We start from the raw sequence: 20351 nt of genomic DNA, 5'->3' as shown, positions 1-20351 counted from the left end.
GCTTGACAGTGGCTCTCATGGAGCCACAAGGTGATCAGGTCAATGTTGTATAGTTGCCAACACCAAACTTAGAGTTTGGATATGGGGTCTTAACACCAAACTTAGATTTTGGTTGTGGCCTCACAACACCAAACTTAGAGTTTGACTGTGTGGGCTCTTCTTGACTCTGAACTGAGAGAAGCTCTTCATGCTTACTCTCTTCTGTCACAGAGGGATGACCATGTGCCTTAAACATAAGGTAGTTCCCATTCAATTGAAGGACTAATTCACCTCTGTTGACATCTATCACAGCTCCTGCTGTGGCTAGGAAAGGTCTTCCAAGGATGATGCAATCATCCTTTTCCTTCCTAGTGTCTAAGATTATGAAATCAGCAGGGATGTAAAGGCCTTCAACCTTTACTAACACGTCCTCTACTATTCCATAAGCTTGTCTTAATGACTTGTCTGCCAGTTGTAATGAGAACAAGGCAGGTTGTACCTCAATGATCCCCAGCTTCTCCATTACAGAGAGTGGCATCAGATTTATCCCTGACCCCATATCACATAGAGCCTTTTCAAAGCTCATGGTGCCTATGGTACAAGGTATTAAGAACTTGCCAGGATCTTGTTTCTTTTGAGGTAGAATTTTCTGAATCCAAGTATCCAGTTCATTAATGAGCAAGGGAGGTTCACTTTCCAAAGTCGCATTACCAAACAACTTGGCATTCAGCTTCATGATAGCTCCTAAATATTGAGCAACTTGCTCTCCAGTCACGTCTTCATCCTCTTCAGAGGAAGAATAGTCTTCAGAGCTCATGAATGGCAGAAGGAGGTTTAAGGGAATCTCTATGGTCTCTATATGGGCCTCAGATTCCTTTGGATCCTTAATAGGAAACTCCTTCTTACTTGAGGGACGTCCCAGGAGGTCTTCCTCACTAGGATTTTCGTCCTCCTCCTCCCTTGTGCATTCGGCCACACTGAGTATATCAATGGCCTTGCACTCTCCTTTTGGATTCTCTTCTGTATTGCTTGGGAGAATACTGGGAGGAGTTTCAATGACTTTCTTACTCAGCTGGCCCACTTGTGCCTCCAGATTTCTAATGGAGGATCTTGTTTCACTCATGAAACTGAAAGTGGCCTTTGACAGATCAGAGACTATATTGGCTAAATTAGAGGTGTTTTGTTCAAAATTCTCTGTCTGTTGCTGAGAAGATGATGGATATGGCTTGCTATTGCTTAGCCTATTGCGTCCACCATTGTTAAAGCCTTGTTGAGGCTTTTGTTGATCCTTCCATGAGAAATTTGGATGATTTCTCCATGATGAGTTATAGGTGTTTCCATAAGGTTCACCCATGTAATTAACCTCTGCCATGGCAGGGTTCTTAGGATCATAAGCTTCTCCAGAAGATGCCTCTCTAGTGCTGTTGGATGCATGTTGCCATCCATTCAGATTTTGAGAGATCATGTTGACCTGTTGAGTCAACACTTTGTTCTGAGCCAATATGGCGTTCAGAGCATCAATTTCAAGAACTCCTTTCTTCTGAGGTATCCCATTATTCACGGAATTCCTCTCAGAAGTGTACATGAACTGGTTGTTTGCAACCATGTCAATGAGTTCTTGAGCCTCTTCAGGCGTTTTCTTCAGGTGAATAGATCCACCTGCAGAATGGTCCAATGACATTTTTGAAAATTCAGAGAGACCATAATAGAATATATCTAATATGGTCCATTCTGAAAACATGTCAGATGGACATCTTTTGGTCAGCTGCTTATATCTTTCCCAAGCTTCATAGAGGGATTCACCATCTTTTTGTTTGAAGGTTTGAACATCCACTCTCAGCTTGCTCAGCTTTTGAGGAGGAAAGAATTTATCCAAGAAGGCAGTGACCAGCTTATCCCAGGAGTCCAGGCTATCCTTGGGTTGTGAATCCAACCATATTCTAGCTCTGTCTCTTACAGCAAAAGGGAAAAGCATGAGTCTGTAGACTTCAGGATCAACTCCATTCGTCTTTACAGTCTCACAGATCTGCAAGAACTCAGTTAAGAACTGATAGGGATCTTCAGATGGAAGTCCATAAAACTTGCAGTTTTGTTGCATTAAAGCAACTAGCTGAGGTTTCAGCTCAAAGTTGTTGGCTCCAATGGCAGGAATGGAGATGCTTCTTCCATCAAACTTGGATGTTGGCTTTGTGAAGTCACCAAGCATTCTCCTTGCATTATTATTATTTTCGGCTGCCATCTCCTTCTCTTGTTTGAAAATTTCTGAAAGGTTATTTCTGGATTGTTGTAATTTAGCTTCTCTTAATTTTCTCTTCAGAGTCCTTTCAGGTTCTGGATCAATTTCAACAAGAGTGCCTTTATCCTTGTTCCTGCTCATATGAAAGAGAAGAAAACAAGAAAAGAAGAGGAATCCTCTATGTCACAGTATAGAGATTCCTTTATGTTAGTAGAAAAAGAAGGGGTAGAAGAATGAAGAGGGAGATTCGGATTTTTGGATGAAGAGAGGTGGAGAGAAGTGTTAGTAATTAAATAATTAAATAGAAGAAGAAAAGAGAAGGGAAATTTCGAAAATAATTTTGAAAAAGAGGTTAGTAATTTTCGAAAATTAGAGATAAAATGTAATTAAAATTAAAACATGAAACAATTAATTAATTAAAAAGAATTTTTGAAAAAGAGAGAGATATTTTCGAAAATTTGGAGAGGGAAAAGTAGTTAGATAGTTTTGAAAAAGATAAAAGATAAACAAAAAGTTAGTTAGTTGATTGAAAAGATTTGAAATCAAATTTGAAAAAGATAGGAAGATAAAAAGTTAGATAAGATATTTTGAAATCAAATTTTGAAAAAGATAAAATTCAAATAAAAGATACAAAGATTTAATTCAAAAATTTTGAAATTATTTACTTCACTAACAAGAAACTACAAGATAAGATTCTAGAACTCAAAGGTTGAACCTTTCTTAACAAGAAAGTAACAAACTTCAAATTTTTGAACCAATCACATTAATTGTTAGCTAATTTTCGAAAATATGATATAAAGATAAGAAAAAGATTTTGAAAATATTTTGAAAAAGATTTTTGAAATTTTCGAAAATTATAAAAAAAATGAAAAAGATATGATTTTTGAAAAAGATTTTAAAAAGATAAGATTTTTAAAATTGAAATTTTGACTTGACTTGTAAGAAACAACTAATTTTAAAAATTTTTGACCAAGTCAACCCAAAATTTTGAAAATTGGAGGGAAATAAGGAAAATATATTTTTTTGATTTTTGAATTTTTAATTATGAGAGAGAAAAACAACAAAAATACTCAATGCATGAAATTTTTAGATCAAAATAATGAATGTATGCAAGAATGCTATGAATGTCAAGATGAACACCAAGAACACTTTGAAGATCATGATGAACATCAAGAACATAGTTTTGAAAAATTATTGATGCAAAAAAAACATGCAAGACACCAAACTTAGAAATTTTTAATGCATGGACTCTAACAAACAAAGAATGCATATAAAAAACAACAAACAACACAAAACAAGAAATCATCAAGATCGAACAAGAGGACTTATCAAGAACAACTTGAAGATCATGAAGAACACTATGAATACATGAATTTTCGAAAAAATGCAAGAAAAATTTTTAAAGCATGCAATTGACACCAAACTTAAAAATTGACTCAAGACTCAAACAAGAACACAAAATATTTTTTATTTTTATGATTTTCTAATTTTTTTGGATTTTTATTAAATTTTTTTTTTCGAAAATAATGTACGGAAAAACAAAAAATAAAAGAAAAATTTTGAAAAAGATTTTTGAAAAGAAAATTACCTAATCTGAGCAACAAGATGAACCGTCAGTTGTCCATACTCGAACAATCCCTGGCAACGGCGCCAAAAACTTGGTGGACAAAATTGTGATCCATATTCTTTAAGTTGTACTCCTTGTACTTTTATGGAATTTGAAATTGGCATCAGTTGAATTCACAACTCCGTTCAACTAACCAGCAAGTGTACTGGGTCGTCCAAGTAATAAACCTTACGTGAGTAAGGGTCGATCCCACAGAGATTGTTGGTATGAAGCAAGCTATGGTCACCTTGTAAATCTCAGTTAGGCAGATTAAATTGGTTTATGGTTTCGAAAATAAATAAAAAGAAATAATAAAAGGGATACTTATGCAGATTCATTGGTGGGAATTTCAGATAAGCGAATGGAGATACTGTATGGCTCAAGAACGCCTGCTTTCCCACTGCTTCGACTCAATCCTTCTTACCCCTTTCCATGGCAAGCTGTGTATAGGGGTTCACCGTTCGACGATGGCTACTTTTACTCCTCTCGGGAAAATGGTCCTCTGCACTGTCACTCGCATGGCTAATCGTCTGGAGGCATCACACTGGCCGAAGGCTACATCCCATCCTCGCAGTGAAAACTACGCTCACGCGCTCTGTCACAGCACGGCTAATCACTGGTTGGTTCCCGCTCCTACTGGAATAGAATCCCTTGATTCTTTTGCGTCTGTCACTAACGCCCAACACTTGTGAGTCTGAAGCACGTCACAGTCATTCATTACCGGAATCCTACTCGGAATACCACAGACAAGGTTAGACTTTCCGAATTCCCAGGATCCTACTCGGAATACCACAGACAAGGTGAGACTTTCCGGATCCTCATGAATGCCGCCATCTATCTAGCTTGTACCACGAAGATTCTGTTGGGGAATCTAAGAGATACACATTCAAGCTCTGTTGCATGTAGAACGGAAGTGGTTGTCAATCACACGCGTTCATAGGTGAGAATGATGATGAGCGTCACATAATCATCACATTCATCATGTTCTTGGGTACGAATGAATATCTTGGAATAAGAATAAGAGAGAATTGAATGGAATAAAATAGAATTGCATTAATACTTGAGGTACAGCAGAGCTCCACACCCTTAATCTATGGTGTGCAAAAACTCCACCGTTGAAAATACATAAGTAAAAGGTTCAGGCATGGCCGAATGGCCAGCCCCCTAAAACGTGATCAATAGCCTCTTAGGATGAAGAATAAAACAAAACTGAGACTAAAGATGTCAAATACATTAGTTAAATGTTCTATTTATAATAAACTAGCTCCTAGGGTTTACATGAGTAAGTAATTGATGCATAAATCCACTTCCGGGGCCCACTTGGTGTATGTTTGGGCTGAGCTTGATCAATCCACGAGCTGAGGCTTCTCTTGGAGTTGAACTCCAAGTTATGACGTGTTTTGGGCGTTCAACTCCGGATCATGACATTTTTCTGGCGTTTAACTCCAGACAGCAGCATGTACTTGGCGTTCAACGCCAAGTTACGTCGTCAATTTCCGAATGAAGTATGGACTATTATATATTGCTGGAAAGCTCTGGATGTCTACTTTCCAACGCCGTTGAGAGCGCGCCATTTGGAGTTCTGTAGATCCAGAAAATCCATTTCGAGTGCAGGAAGGTCAGATTCCAACAGCATCAGCAGTCCTTTTGTCAGCCTCTTTCAGAGTTTTGCTCAAGTCCCTCAATTTCAGCCAGAAATCACCTGAAATCACAGAAAAACACACAAAATCATAGTAAAGTCCAAAAATGTGAATTTAACATAAAAACTAATGAAAACATCCCTAAAAGTAGCTTGAACTTACTAAAAACTACCTAAAAATAATGCCAAAAAGCGTATAAATTATCCGCTCATCAAAAGGCCTTTCATCTCCCAGTTGAGTTAGAGCACAAAGCCTTCTGAGCGGTAAAGGAATGTAACATGGACTATGAGAGAGCCGGAGCTGAACGAAAGTTACAACTACAAGAATTAGAGAGCCTTCGCCTTGAAGCTTATGAAAACTCTAGGCTGTATAAAGAGAAGGTGAAGGCTGTGCATGACAAGAGCATTAAGAGAAGAGAATTCCAACCAGGGGACTTAGTCCTACTTTACAACTTCAGAATGCGACTCATGCCAGGCAAGCTGAGATCCAGATGGGATGGTCTGTATCGAGTAGAGCGGGTGGAACCATACGGAGTCTTTCACTTGAGCCATCCTTTAAGCTCGGAACTTATCAAGGTCAATGGACATCGCTTGAAGTTATTCCATGGTGAAAAGATGAAAAAAAACCAAGAACTAGAGATCTTCCTCTTGGAAGATCCGCCCACAGCAGAAGACTGAGCTAGTGGAGCATCCAACTTAAGGACGTTAAAGCAAAGTGCTGGGTGGGAGACAACCCACCAGGGTATGATCGTTCCTTCCCCTCTCCTTATCCTCCCTTGTCAATAACTCTTCTCAATACTAATGCCTATCTTTTGCATCTCATCCACATACAGCATATTGCATATTTCTACTTAAAAAAAAAAAGAGAGAGCACACGATGCGACAGCGTCGATGACGCGTCCGCGTCATAGGTGCCTTAGACACGAGAATAAAAGAAACAGAGAGTCACGCAAAAGTGTGGCTGGAGGTGTCCCTGTGGCACAAATTGTCCCACGCGACCGCGCCGCCCACGCGTCCGTGTCATGTGGGAAAAAGGTCTCCCACGCGTCCGCGTCACCCACGCGAACGCGTGCCCTATAAATCGACGTAAAAAGGGTGTATGGCCGAGAGTTGAGCTGGACTTGGGTTGGACTCGTGCTAAAAGTACAAGCCCTGCCACGCGAACGAATGCCCCACGCGTCCTTGCCATTTTATCAATCTGGCCATCCACGCAAAACCGTTTTTTGATTGAGAAATTTAAAATAAAAGACCAAGAGAAAACGGGACAATTAATGCCAATTAAATGCAGATATTAAAACCCTCTCGCATCCCCAAAAAAGCGCTGATATAAAAACGCGCGCTTTTAGAGGAAAACGTTCTACATTCAAAAGCTGCTACAAAGGAATCGACAAAATGCTTGAGTTCGGCTTCACCAAAGAAGGACCGAAGTCAAAGACTCGACCTCAAAGAAGTCCGAGCTCAAGCAGGGGCACTGTTCATACCCTGGGTCGAGCTGTCCGACCCAGGATGTTCGACAGACAAAGCGACCGACCTCTTCAGGTCAGGACAACCCGACCTCTTCTCAAAGAGCTCGGCCAAGTCACAGGAAAGTCCAAACAAAGGGCCCAAATAGAGGAACATGTCCCAAATCCAAGGGCAGCCCAAGCCTACAGGGAGAAGGGCGGTTCCCTTGAAGATAAGATGACCTCACCTGAAGATAAGATAAAGATAAGATAAGATAACTAACTTATCTTATCCACAGAAGGTCACATCTCACCATTATAAATACACTGGAGCACCCAAGTATAACTCATACTCTGATTCTACTCAATACCTGCTTAATACCCTTGCTAACTTAAGCATCGGAGTCCCTTGCAGGTACCCCCTACCCTCCGGGGACGAAGGATCAGCACTACCACCAAAGTCCAACAAGTCGGACACGGCGGCTCCAGCCACCATCAACACGTCAGACACAACAGCTCCGACCAGTACAGAAGATCTCGTCCGAGATCGACCTACAGTTTTAGGTAACCCTCGAAACATTGGCGCCGTTGCCGGGGAACCTGGAAGTCATCCCATCACCATGGCAGACGACCATGACAATGACCATGATTCAGATCTGGAAAATAGAACACCGCACAAGAACGCGGATGTCACGCTGCAAGATACCCCGGAAACCAACAAGGACAAAGACTCACCAAATTCGGGGGCAATAGAAGCGCTCCTAGACCGCCTAAAACAACTTGAAAAAGAAACCCAACAACAACGGGAAATCGGAAAAGATCTACAAAGAGAGGTGCGACGACGTCGAGAATTGGAAGAAAAACTATAGCAATTAGAAGTTGACCTTAAATTAAAAGCCCCTTGGGCCATTCTCGAAGAAAATTCACGTAAAGAGCAAGACCCGTTCACCAGGGAAATCATGAAAACCAAAATTCCAAAAGACTTCAAACTCCCGGATATGACCTTGTATGATGGCACCACGGACCCCAACCATCACCTCAGCAACTTCAGAAGTAGAATGTACCTCACCGACGCCCCAGATGCCGTTCGCTGTAAAGCCTTTCCAACAACCCTCACAAAGACGGCAATCCGATGGTTTGACAACCTGCCCCCTAAGTCCATCTCAAGCTTTGATGACCTAGCTAAAAAATTTTTAGCCAGATTCTCCATTCAGAAAGATAAGGCCAAACACGCCCCCAGCTTACTAGGGATCAAACAAGGAGATCGGGAGAGCCTCCACAACTACATGGAGAGATTCAACAAAATGTGCATGGACATACAAAGTCTACCAACAGAGGCCGCCATCATGGGACTCATCAACGGCCTACGAGAGGGACCTTTTAGCCAGTCTATATCAAAAAAGTACCCGACCTCCTTAGACGAAGTACAGGAACGAGCAGAGAAATATATCAACATGGAAGAAAACACTCGATTAGGGGAAACCTCAAAATCGGGGGCCTCCTACCGAGACAAAGACAAGGAATCCAAGAGAAAAGAAGATCGACAAGGGGAGAAAATAAAAAAATACCATAATTACACTCCTCTCAGAGCATCCCTGGTCGAGATATACAAAGAAGTCTGCCATACGGAAAAAATCCCCCCAGCACGACCACTCAAAGGAAAAAGGGGAGGAGGAAACCGGAAGGAATATTGTGAATACCATCGAGTCCGAGGACACTCCACAAATGAATGCTTCGACTTAAAAAATATCATAGAAAAGTTGGTAAGAGAAGGAAAATTAGATCGATTTCTGGCCACCCGAGATGATGATCAAAGAAAGAGACGAAGGGATGAAGATAACGAACGAACCGAACGATCACCTCGGACGCCAGAGAGGCATGTCCACATGATACATGGTGGATTCGCAGGAGGAGGGATCTCCAAATCATCTCGCAAAAGATATCTCAAAGAAGTATATCATGTCGAGGGAAAGGAAGAAGCACTCAACATCCCGGCAATAACATTCACTAAAGAGGACGCCTCTAGCATCATCTCAGGACACGACGATCCCATGGTCATCACCATCATATTGGCAAATGCCAATCTACACCGCACTTTAATAGACCAAGGGAGTTCCGCCTACATCTTACTCAAAACAGCCTTCGATAAACTCGGCTTAGAAGAAAAAGAACTTAAAGAATATACCGATTCAACCACTGGGATACATACCACTACATACAACCTTCGGAAAAGGAAACCAATCCAGGACCCTCAAAATAGACTACATCGTGGTCGATGTAAGTTTAGCTTATAATGCTCTCATAGGTCGGACAACACTCAACCAACTTGGCGCAATAGTCTCGACCCCACATCTATGTATGAAATTCCCCACTACGAAAGGAATAGCCACAATAAAAGCAGATCAAAAATGGCGCGTCATTGTTATAACGAAAGCCTAAACCTCAGAGGCGGGGGAGAAGAGTTCCACACAATCGAGCTGGGCGGAGTCCAACAACGAGAAGAGCTTCGTCCACAGCCAGAAGGTGCGATAGAGAAGATTTAGATCGGGGATACGTCGGAAAAAATAACTAATATCGGCACAATCCTAAGAGAAAATTCAAAAGAATTACTAATACAATTCTTACGAGATAATGTTGATCTCTTCGCGTGAAAAGCCGCAGACATGCCAGGAATAGACCCTAAGCTAATGAGTCATAAGTTGGTGGTGTACCCAGGATCTCAGTCGGTACAGCAGAGACGAAGAAAACTTGGGCCAGAGCGATCCCAGGCTGTGGAAGAACAAGTACAAGCACTACTGGAAGCAGGATTCATAAGAGAAGTCAAATACCCACTATGGCTAGCCAACGTTGTCTTGGTGAAAAAATCAAATGGAAAGTGGCGAATGTGCACCGATTACACCGATCTCAACAAAGCTTGTCCAAAAGATCCATACCCACTCCCAAGTATTGACGCTCTGGTAGATGCTTCCTCCGGATATAGATATCTCTCATTTATGGACGCATACTTGGGGTACAACCAAATCCCCATGTACCCACCAGATCAAGAAAAGACCTCGTTCTTAACACCGAAAGCAAACTACTGCTACATTGTAATGCCTTTCGGTCTCAAGAACGCAGGAGCTACTTATCAAAGGCTAATGAATAAAGTCTTCTCGGATCACATCAGAAAAGTCATGGAAGTCTACGTGGACGACATGCTAATAAAAACACAAAGCGAAGAGACATTATTGTCCGACCTGGCCCAAGTGTTCGACACCATAAGAAAGCATGACATACGACTCAATCCCGCAAAATGCACCTTTGCAGTAGAAGGGGGCAAATTCTTAGGTTCCATGCTCACACAAAGAGGAATTGAAGCAAATCCAAACAAATGTCAGGCCATACTCAACATGAAGAGCCCAACCTGTGTCAAACAAGTACAGCAACTCAACGAGAGATTGGCCGCCTTATCCCGATTCTTAGCAGGAGCTGCGATAAGATCTCTCCCCTTCTATGCTACTTTAAGAAAGGGAAAACAGTTCGAATGGACAACAGAATGTGAGCAAGCCTTCCAAGACTTTAAGAAGTTCTTAGGACAGCCACCTATCCTATCTCAACCACGAGAAGGAGAACCACTCATATTATATCTCGCAGTAGGAAACCGGGCAATAGCCTCAGCACTAGTCAGAGAAGACGAGAATGGACAACAACCCGTCTACTTCATCAGCAAAGCACTACATGGATCTGAGCTGAACTACCAGAAAATAGAAAAATTCGCCTATACTCTCATTCTAACATCCTGACGACTCCGCCCTTACTTCCAGGCTCACACCATTAAGGTTCGAACTAACCAGCCCCTAAAAGGAATATTGCAGAAAACAAACTTAGCAGGCAGAATTCTACAATGGGTAGTCGAGCTGTCAGAATTCGACCTCCAATATGAAGCTCGGACGGCCATCAAATCACAGTATCTGGCCGACTTTATCGCAGAATTCACAGATGTCCTGTCCCGAGAATAGCTTGGGCAGAATAGCTTCCAGATATAATCAAAGGGTAGTACCGAGAAGTTTTACAGAGAACGATCTTATCCTAATCCGAAATGATATTGGAACAACTCGACCAGGAGAAGGAAAGCTGGCAGCAAACTGGAAAGGACCCTACCGAGTTATAGAAGTACTTGGGAAGGGCTACTACAGACTGTCCGAACTCGATGGACGAGAGCTTCCCAAATCATGGCACGCCTGCAACCTAAGAAGGTACTACAGTTAGAAAATGGAAAGGATCTCATTATTGGATGCACTCTTTTTCCTGAAAAGGTTTTTTAATGAGGCACCAGGTTGAGACCTAGACATTATTCGACTTAAAAGGATGAAAAAATTCCCACATGTATATATTTTGCACTTTTCTTTGAATGAAATTTATTTAGATATTCTACAAGATTTCAAGACGCATTAATCTGAAGTATTCATCATCCGATTATAAAGCAACAGATCGGCAGAAAGTGAAAAATAATTTCACTGCACGATCACGATAAAGATAACCGTCCGATAAAGGTGAAAACGCGATTCACCCAAAAGACGATCTAGAGATGCCAACCACTTTCTACAAATTGGCAAAGATGAACACAGAATAATGTAAGAAGTTATCGAAAGCAATCCAAAAAAGAGCCTGACGAGGTCTTACGGATAGCTAAAATAATAACTTAAAGACTGGCCGACGTTCAGAAGTCGGACCAAGTCAACCCAAGTTATAAGTAAGCCCTGGAAGGAGGTCTGGCCAACCCTATTAAAGAGGATTACTTTAACTTAAGAAGAGATCGACCTAACGAAGTCGGTTTCCTACAAAACAAAGTTATAAAAGTAATTCCTGAAAGAGACCTGACAAAGGTCCAAGAAAGAGGATTACAAAAATAACTTAGAAAGAGATCGACCTAACGAAGTCGGTTTCCTACAAAACAAAGTTATAAAAGTAGTCCCTGAAAGAGACCTGACAAAGGTCCAAGAAAGAGGATTACAAAAATAACTTAAGAAGAGATCGACCTAACGAAGTCGGTTTCCTACAAAACAAAGTTATAAAAGTAATCCCTGAAAGAGACCTGACAAAGGTCCAAGAAAGAGGATTACAAAAATAACTTAGAAAGAGATCGACCTAACGAAGCCGGTTTCCTACAAAACGAAGTTATAAAAGTAATCCCTGAAAGAGACTTGACAAAGGTCCAAGAAAGAGGATTACAAAAATAACTTAGAAAGAGATCGACCTAATGAAGTCGGTTTCCTACGAAAACAAAGTTATAAAAGTAATCCCTGAAAGAGACCTGACAAAGGCCCAAGAAAGAGGATTACAAAAATAACTTAGAAAGAGATCGACCTAATGAAGTCGGTTTCCTACGAAAACAAAGTTATAAAAGTAATCCCTCAAAGAAACCTTATCAATGTCCAAGAAAAGGGATTACAGAAATAACTTAGAAGGGACCAACGCAAAAGAATCGGTTACGGAGCGCCAAAAATACGTACAAAGGCGAGAAAACCGAGAAACAAGTCGGACCCACATAGACACAAACTCAAAGGATCCAAGCCATAAACAAAAAAAAGCAATCTCAAGAAGTCGAGCCGTAAGGTTCCAGCATTCTCAGAAAGCAGAAGAGAAAACAAAGTCAAAAACCTTGATATAATCTACAAAGTTAAAAAAGCCTCGGCGGCCATCAACACCTACCAAAGATAGCGAGCTACTCTTTGTTTTTCAAAATAAAAGTTGCTAAAACAAGCAACTAGAAACTGTCAGCAAAATAAACAAAGTTTCAAAAAGCCCACAAGCCGGGCCAACTACATAAATATCTAGAAAGAGATCAGCAAGCATCAGGAGCCTTCTTGGCAGCATCAGGACAAGGAGAAGGAGGGCGAGTCTGAATAGGCACAGTATCTATAGTTCCATCCTCCCAGTTCAGAACCTGGCAATCTGAATCAGGTGCAACCGGAGGGGCAGAAGAGGCCGACACTTTGGCAGAGGACACAGGGGGAGGATCAGCATCATCATCACCCTCGTCATCAAGGACAATCTTGCCATCCCTGACAACGTTGTCCAGGCTGAAAAGGGCGAGATCGGCCTCGGGAGCAATGACCCGAACTTGCTCCTTCAAATTCTTGTAAGCAGCAGTCACGCTACCAACAAGATGACCTTGGAGCTCAGAATAATCTTCCTGGACATTATCCAACTCCCACCTCAGACGCATCACTTCCCGATAAGTCGTAACGTAACTCTCCTTATGCATCAGGGCTGTGTCCTCAACCAACCTCAAAGAAGCTGCCAGTGAAAGGGAACTAGCCTTTTCATTCTCTAGATCCTTCTCCAACTTGGTCACCTTTAATTTAAGTTCCTCTTTCAGCCCCTTCATCCGGTCAAACTCCTGCTTTGCCTCCTCCATAAATGCTTTGGTAGCATGGAGAGGAAGATTCTGAGCAGTCCGGTATATAGCAGCCGCCATATACGCCATCTGTACGTGATTTCGGGCCATAAATTCCAAATGATGGAGGATGGACACATCGTCCATGGAGAGGGTACCATAGGGACCGATTTGCTGATCCATAAATTCAATGGCATTAAAATCGGGAGCGTTGAGGTCGAAAGGCTCAGCTGTTTTTTATTTTTTATTGGGAGGAGCAACAGAAGGAGCAGCAGAAGTAGGGTGAGGATCCACCAGACGAACTCGGGGAGTAGGGATCACCTTCTTCACCCCAGGGGAACTCGGCACAGACGGCTTCACGTGCACTTGGGAGGATCCTTCCCCAGCCGCCTTGGCCGAGATGCTTTTGGCAGCAGTCGCCCTCTGTGCTCTTTTAAAAGCTTTCATGGATTCATTATTCTTCATCGCCTCTACAAATAAAATAGAAATTAAGCTACAAGTCAGAAAGGACAGTTACGAGTAATATAGAATAGATAAAAAAGGAAACACAAAATACCCAGCTCAGTTTGAAGAAGAGAGGGATTGGTTAGAAATTTCTTTCTGTCGAGATGGGGAGGTTGACCCCAGTGTTCTTCCAAGACAGTCACAAAGGCTCGCTCAGTGATGAGCGGATAATTTGTATACTTTTTGGCATTGTTTTTAGTATGTTTTTGATATGATATAGTTAGTTTTTAGTATATTTTTATTAGTTTTTAATTAAAATTCACTTTTCTTGACTTTACTATGAGTTTGTGTGTTTTTCTGTGATTTCAGGTATTTTCTGGCTGAAATTGAGGGACCTGAGCAAAAATCTGATCCTGAGACCAAAAAGGACTGCAGATGCTGTTGGATTCTGACCTCCCTGCATTCGAAGCGGATTTTCTGGAGCTACAGAAGCCCAATTGGCGCGCTCCCAACGGCGTTGGAAAGTAGACATCCTGGGCTTTCCAGCAATATATAATAGTCCATACTTTGCCCAAGATTTGATGGCCCAAAACGGCGTTCAAAGTTACCTCAAGGAATCCCAGCGTTAAACGCTGGAACTGGCACCCAAATGGGAGTTAAACGCCCAAACTGGCACCAAAGCTGGCGTTTAACTCCAAGAAGAGTCTCTACACGAAATTGCTTCATTGCTCAGCCCAAGCACACACCAAGTGGGCCCGGAAGAGGATTTTTATGTCATTTACTCATTTCTGTACACCCTAGGCTACTAGTTTCTTATAAGTAGGACCTTTTACTATTGTATAAAAATCTTTTGATCACTTTTAGATCTCTAGATCATCTTTGGACATTCTAGTTCTTAGATCATTGGGAGGCTGGCCATTCGGCCATGCCTAGACCTTATGCTTATGTATTTTCAACGGTGGAGTTTCTACACACCATAGATTAAGGTGTGGAGCTCTGCTGTACCTCGAGTATTAATGCAATTACTATTGTTCTTCCATTCAATTCCACTTGTTCTTTTACCAAGATATCACTTGTTCTTCAACATGATGAAGGTGATGATTGACGCCCATCACCATTCTCACCCATGAACAAGGTGACTGACAACCATTCTTGTTCTACAAGCATCTGAGGCTTAGTGAATATCTCTTGGATTTCTGATTGCACGATGCATGGTTGATCGCCTGACAACCGAGTGCTCGCCTGACAAACGAGCCAGCCATTCCGTGAGATCAGAGTCTTCGTGGTATAGGCAAGAACTGATGGCAGCATTCAAGAGAATCCGGAAGGTCTAACCTTGTCTGTGGTATTCTGAGTAGGATTCAATGATTGAATGACTGTGACGTGCTTCAAACCTGTAACCTACTGGGCGTTAGTGACAGACGCAAAAGAGTTATTCTATTCCGGTAGGGGAGGGAACCAAACCGGTGATTGGCAGCACTGTGACAGAGTGTGTGCATTAGCTTTCACTGCGAGGATGGGAGGTAGCTGCTGACAACAGTGAGACCCTATACGAGCTTGCCATGGAAAGGAGTAAGAAGGATTGGATGAAGGCAGTAGGAAAGCAGAGAGACGGAAGGGAAGGGATCTTCATACACTTGTCTGAAGCTCTTACACCAATGATATACATAAGTATCACTATCTTTATCTTTTATGTTATTTTCGTTCATCACCATATATATCTGAGTTTGCCTGACTAAGATTTACAAGATGACCATAGCTTGCTTCAATACTAACAATCTCCGTGGGATCGACCCTTACTCACGTAAGGTTTATTACTTGGACGACCCAGTGCACTTGCTGGTTAGTTGTGCGAAGTTGTGTAATGCCATGGTATTGGGCTACCACGTTTTTGGAGCCATTACCAGGGATTATGAGAGTTGTGAAAAAGTATAGTTCACAAATTCGCGCACCAAGTTTTTGGCGCCGTTGCCGGGGATTGTTCTAGTTTTGAGCAAGCCTTTGGTAACATCAGTGCCAAGATCCGGCAACAACATCAAATTTTTGGTGTTATTGCCCGGGATTGTTCAGGCTGGACAACTGACGGTTCATCTTGTTGCTTAGATTAGGTATTTTTTTTTCGAAATTCTTGAAGGTGAATTCTAGAGTTTCATGATGATTTGTTGAAATCTGGCTGGCTGAGAAGCCATGTCTAATCTGATTGGACCGAGGTTTCAACTTATCACCACAAGAGCTTGTTGATTTCGTATCAATCTTGCTTTTGGAGCAGTGATTTGCTAAGGCTTGGCTGACCTTTGGTCATGTCTAGTGTTTTGGACCGAAGCTTTCTTTGGAAGCTTGGCTGGCTGTGAAGCCATGTCTAATTCCTGGACCGGAGTCTTAGACTAACATTGCACTGATTCCTGGAATTCTCATTGAGAATTTTGATACCTTTTTCCACTTAATTTTCCAAAAATACAAAAAAATTTACAAAATCATAAAAACCAAAAATATTTGATGCTTCATGCTTAAGTCTAGTGTCTCATCTTAAGTTTGGTGTCAATTGCATGCATTCATTCATGTGTCTTAAGGATCCTCAAGTAATTCTTGATGATTTTTGTGTTCTGATCTTTGAACTCTATTGACTTGAAGTATTTTGTGTGTCTCATATGCATTCTCATATTGTTAGTGTCAGTAGTATACAAACTGCTAAGTTTGGTGTCTTGCATGCATTGTTATTTGATTCTTGTTGCATTTTGATTATTAAAAATCCAAAAAATATTTCTAATTTGTGTCTTTTCAAGTCAATGATACAAAGAATTGAAGATTCAGAACATACTGCAGAGGAATTATACAGAAAAAGCTGAGCATTCAAAAATGCCCAGTGAAGAAGGCAGACTGGCGTTTAAACGCCAGCCAGGGTACCTGGTTGGGCGTTTAACGCCCAAAAAGGTAGCATTTTAGGCGTTAAACGCCAGAATGTATACCATTCTGGGCGTTTAACGCCAGGATGGTGCTAGGGGGAAGATTTTGTTTTCAAAATCAATTTTTTTTCAAGTTTTCAAAGTTTTTCAAAACCAAATCTTTTTCAAATCATATCTTCTCAATCAAATGTTTTCAAAATCAATTTCTTTCCTTTTTCAAAGATACTTACTAACAATTAATGATTTGATTGAACATTTTTTGCCTTTTCTATTAAGAAAGGTTTTATGTTTGAATCATATCTTTTCTTGTTAGGCAAGTCATTAATTTTTAAAGTCATATCTTTTCAAATTGTTTTCAAATCATATCTTTTAAAATTGTTTTCAAATCATATCTTCTCAATCACATCTTTTTAAAACCATAACTTTTCAATTAAATCTTTTTAACCTCATCTTTTTCAAAATAGTTTCAATCAAATCTTTTTGACTTCTAATTTTAAAAATCTTTTTCAAAAATCACTTGATTTCTTTTCCACTTTCAGTTTTCGAAAATTATCAACATCTTTTTGATTGAATTTTCGAAAATCCTTTTCCCTCCTTCTCACATCCTTCTATTTATGGAGTACCACTCCTTCTAAATGCACAATTCGAACCTTATCTAATTAAAGTTCGAATTCTCTTCCCCTTCTTCTTTCTATTTCTCTTTTCCTCTGACACTTCAAGGAATCTCTATACTGTGACATAGAGGATTCCATATTTTCTTTTTCTCTTCTCTTTCATATGAGCAGGAGCAGAGACAAAGGCATTCTTGTTGAAGCTGACCCTGAACCCGAAAGGACCTTGAAGAGAAAGCTAAAAGAAGCCAAAGCACAACTCTCTTTAGAGGACCTGACCGAATTCTTCAAAGAAGAAGAAGACATGGCAGCCGAAAACAACAATAATGCAAACAATGCAAGGAAAGTGCTGGGTGACTTTACTGCACCTACTCCTGATTTTTATGGGAGAAGCATCTCTATCCCTGCCATTGGAGCAAACAACTTTGAGCTTAAGCCTCAATTAGTTTCTCTAATGCAACAGAATTGCAAGTTCCATGGACTTCCAATGGAAGATCCTCATCAGTTTTTAGCTGAATTCTTGCAAATCTGTGACACAGTCAAGACTAATGGGGTTAACCCTGAGGTCTACAGACTGATGCTATTCCCTTTTGCTGTAAGAGACAGAGCTAGAATATGGTTGGATTCTCAACCTAAGGAAAGCCTGGACTCTTGGAAAAAGCTAGTCAATGCCTTCTTGGCAAAGTTCTTTCCACCACAAAGATGGAGTAAGCTTAGAGTGGAAGTCCAAACCTTCAGACAGAAGGATGGAGAATCCCTCTATGAAGCTTGGGAAAGATACAAACAATTAATCAGAAGATGTCCTTCAGACATGCTTTCTGAATGGAGCATCATAGGTATTTTCTATGATGGTCTCTCTGAACTATCTAAGATGTCCTTGGATAGCTCTGCTGTAGGATCTCTTCATCTGAAGAAGACGCCTGCAGAAGCTCAAGAATTGATTGAAATGGTTGCAAATAACCAATTCATGTACACTTCTGAAAGGAATCCTGTGAACAATGGGACTAGTCAGAAGAAAGGAGTTCTTGAGATTGACATTCTGAATGCCATATTGGCTCAGAACAAGATATTGACTCAACAAGTCAATTTGATTTCTCAGAGTCTGTCTGGAATGCAAAATGCACCAAACAGTACTAAGGATGCTTCATCTGAGGAAGAAGCTTATGATCCTGAGAACCCTTCCATGGAAGAGGTGAATTACCTAGGAGAACCCTATGGAAACACCTATAATTCTTCATGGAGAAATCACCCAAATCTCTCATGGAAGAATCAAGAGAGACCTCAACAAGGTTTCAATAACAATAATGGTGGAAGAAACAGGTTTAGCAATAGCAAGCCTTTTCCATCATCTTCTCAGCAACAGACAGAGAGTTCTAAGCAGAATACTTCTGACTTAGCAACCATGGTCTCTGATCTAATAAAGACCACTCAAAGTTTCATGAATGAAACAAGGTCCTCCATCAGAAATTTGGAAGGACAAGTGGGTCAGCTGAGCAAGAAAGTTACTGAACTCCCTCCTAGCACTCTCCCAAGTAATACAGAAGAAAATCCAAAAGGAGAGTGCAAAGCCATAGACATGGCCGAATATGGAGAGGAAAGAGAGGAGGAGGACGCCACTGAGGAAGACCTCAGTGGGCGTGTACCAATCTCCTCTGAGTTCCTCAATGAGGAACAATGGGAATCTGAGGCTCAAAATGAGACCATAGAGATTCCATTGGACTTACTTCTGCCATTCATGAGCTCTGATGAGTATTCTTCCTCTGAAGAGGATGAGTATGTTACTGAAGAGCAAGTTGCTAAATACCTTGGAGCAATCATGAAACTAAATGACAAGTTATTTGGAAATGAGACTTGGGAGGATGAACCTCCCTTGCTCACCAAAGAACTGGATGACTTGTCTAGGCAGAAACTGCCTCAAAAGAGGCAGGATCCTGGGAAGTTTTCCATACCTTGTACCATAGGCACCATGACCTTCAAGAAGGCCTTGTGTGACTTAGGGTCAAGTGTGAACCTCATGCCCCTCTCTGTAATGGAGAAATTAGGGATCTTAGAGGTGCAAGCTGCAAGAATCTCATTAGAAATGGCAGACAACTCAAGAAAACAAGCTCATGGACTTGTAGAGAATGTTTTGGTGAAGATAGAAGACCATTACATCCCTACTGATTTCATAGTCCTAGAGACTGGGAAGTGCATGGATGAATCCATCATCCTTGGCAGACCCTTCCTAGCCACAGCAAAGGCTGTGATTGATGTTGATAGAGGAGAGTTGATCATTCAAGTGAATGGACAATCCTTGGTGTTTAAGGCCCAAGGACATCCCTCTATCATCATGGAGAGGAAGCATGAAGAGCTTCTCTCAAGACAGAGCCAAGCAGAGCCCCCACAGTCAAACTCTAAGTTTGGTGTTGGGAGGCTACAACCAAACTCTAAGTTTGGTGTTGAAACCCCACATTCAAACTCTAAGTTTGGTGTTGGGAGGTTTCAACACGGTTCTGAGCATTTCTGAGGCTCCATGAGAGTCCTCTGTCAAGCTAATGACATTAAAGAAGCGCTTGTTGGGAGGCAACCCAATGTTTTATAATTAATTATTTTCTTTTGTTATTTTATCTTTTTTGTAGGTTGATGATCATAAGAAGTCACAAAAACAATAAAAAAAAAGCAAAAACAGAATGAAAAACAGGAAGAAAAACAGCACACCCTGGAGGAGAAGAAACTGGCGTTCAAACGCCAGTAATGCTAGCTGTTGGGCGTTTAACGCCCAGTCTGGCACCATTCTGGGCGTTTAACGCCAGAAAGGGGCACCAGACTGGCGTTAAACGCCAGTAAAGGGCAAGAACCTGGCGTTAAACGCCAGGAATGGGCACCAGCCCGGCGTTTAACGCCAGAAATGGCTCAAAACGTGATTTTGAGCAACATTTGGTGCAGGGATGACTTTTCCTTGACACTACAGGATCTGTGGACCCCACAGGACCCTACCATCACTCTCTCTTCTTCTTCCCCATTCACCAATCACCTCAACACCTCTTCCCCAAAAACCTCTCACCTATCAAATCCCATCTTTCTCTTCACCACTCACATCCATCCTTCATAAAACCCCACCAACCTCACCCTT

General features: G+C 41.3%; 1 protein-coding gene and 1 non-coding gene across 2 annotated transcripts; one reads left to right on the top strand and one right to left on the bottom strand.

Moving 5' to 3' along the window:
* The first annotated feature begins 5739 nt into the window (after positions 1–5739).
* Positions 5740–6138, top strand: LOC130939694 (uncharacterized). Its single transcript, XM_057867785.1, has one exon. The coding sequence runs from the start codon at positions 5740–5742 to the stop codon at positions 6136–6138; it is 399 nt and encodes a 132-aa protein (XP_057723768.1).
* An 11810-nt stretch (positions 6139–17948) lies between these two features.
* LOC130942460 (small nucleolar RNA R71) lies at positions 17949–18056 on the bottom strand. Its single transcript, XR_009071030.1, has one exon. It is a non-coding gene; the product is annotated as a small nucleolar RNA R71 (small nucleolar RNA).
* Positions 18057–20351: the final 2295 nt, after the last annotated feature.

The sequence above is a fragment of the Arachis stenosperma genome, chromosome 7, assembly GCF_014773155.1.
Source record: "Arachis stenosperma cultivar V10309 chromosome 7, arast.V10309.gnm1.PFL2, whole genome shotgun sequence".
NCBI classification, from domain to species: domain Eukaryota; kingdom Viridiplantae; phylum Streptophyta; class Magnoliopsida; order Fabales; family Fabaceae; genus Arachis; species Arachis stenosperma.
This window is presented reverse-complemented; position numbering and strand designations above follow the sequence as displayed.

Excerpts from the sequence above, each read along its gene's own strand:
- LOC130939694 (XM_057867785.1), top strand. The coding sequence starts at position 5,740 with ATGGACTATGAGAGAGCCGGAGCTGAACGAAAGTTACAACTACAAGAA.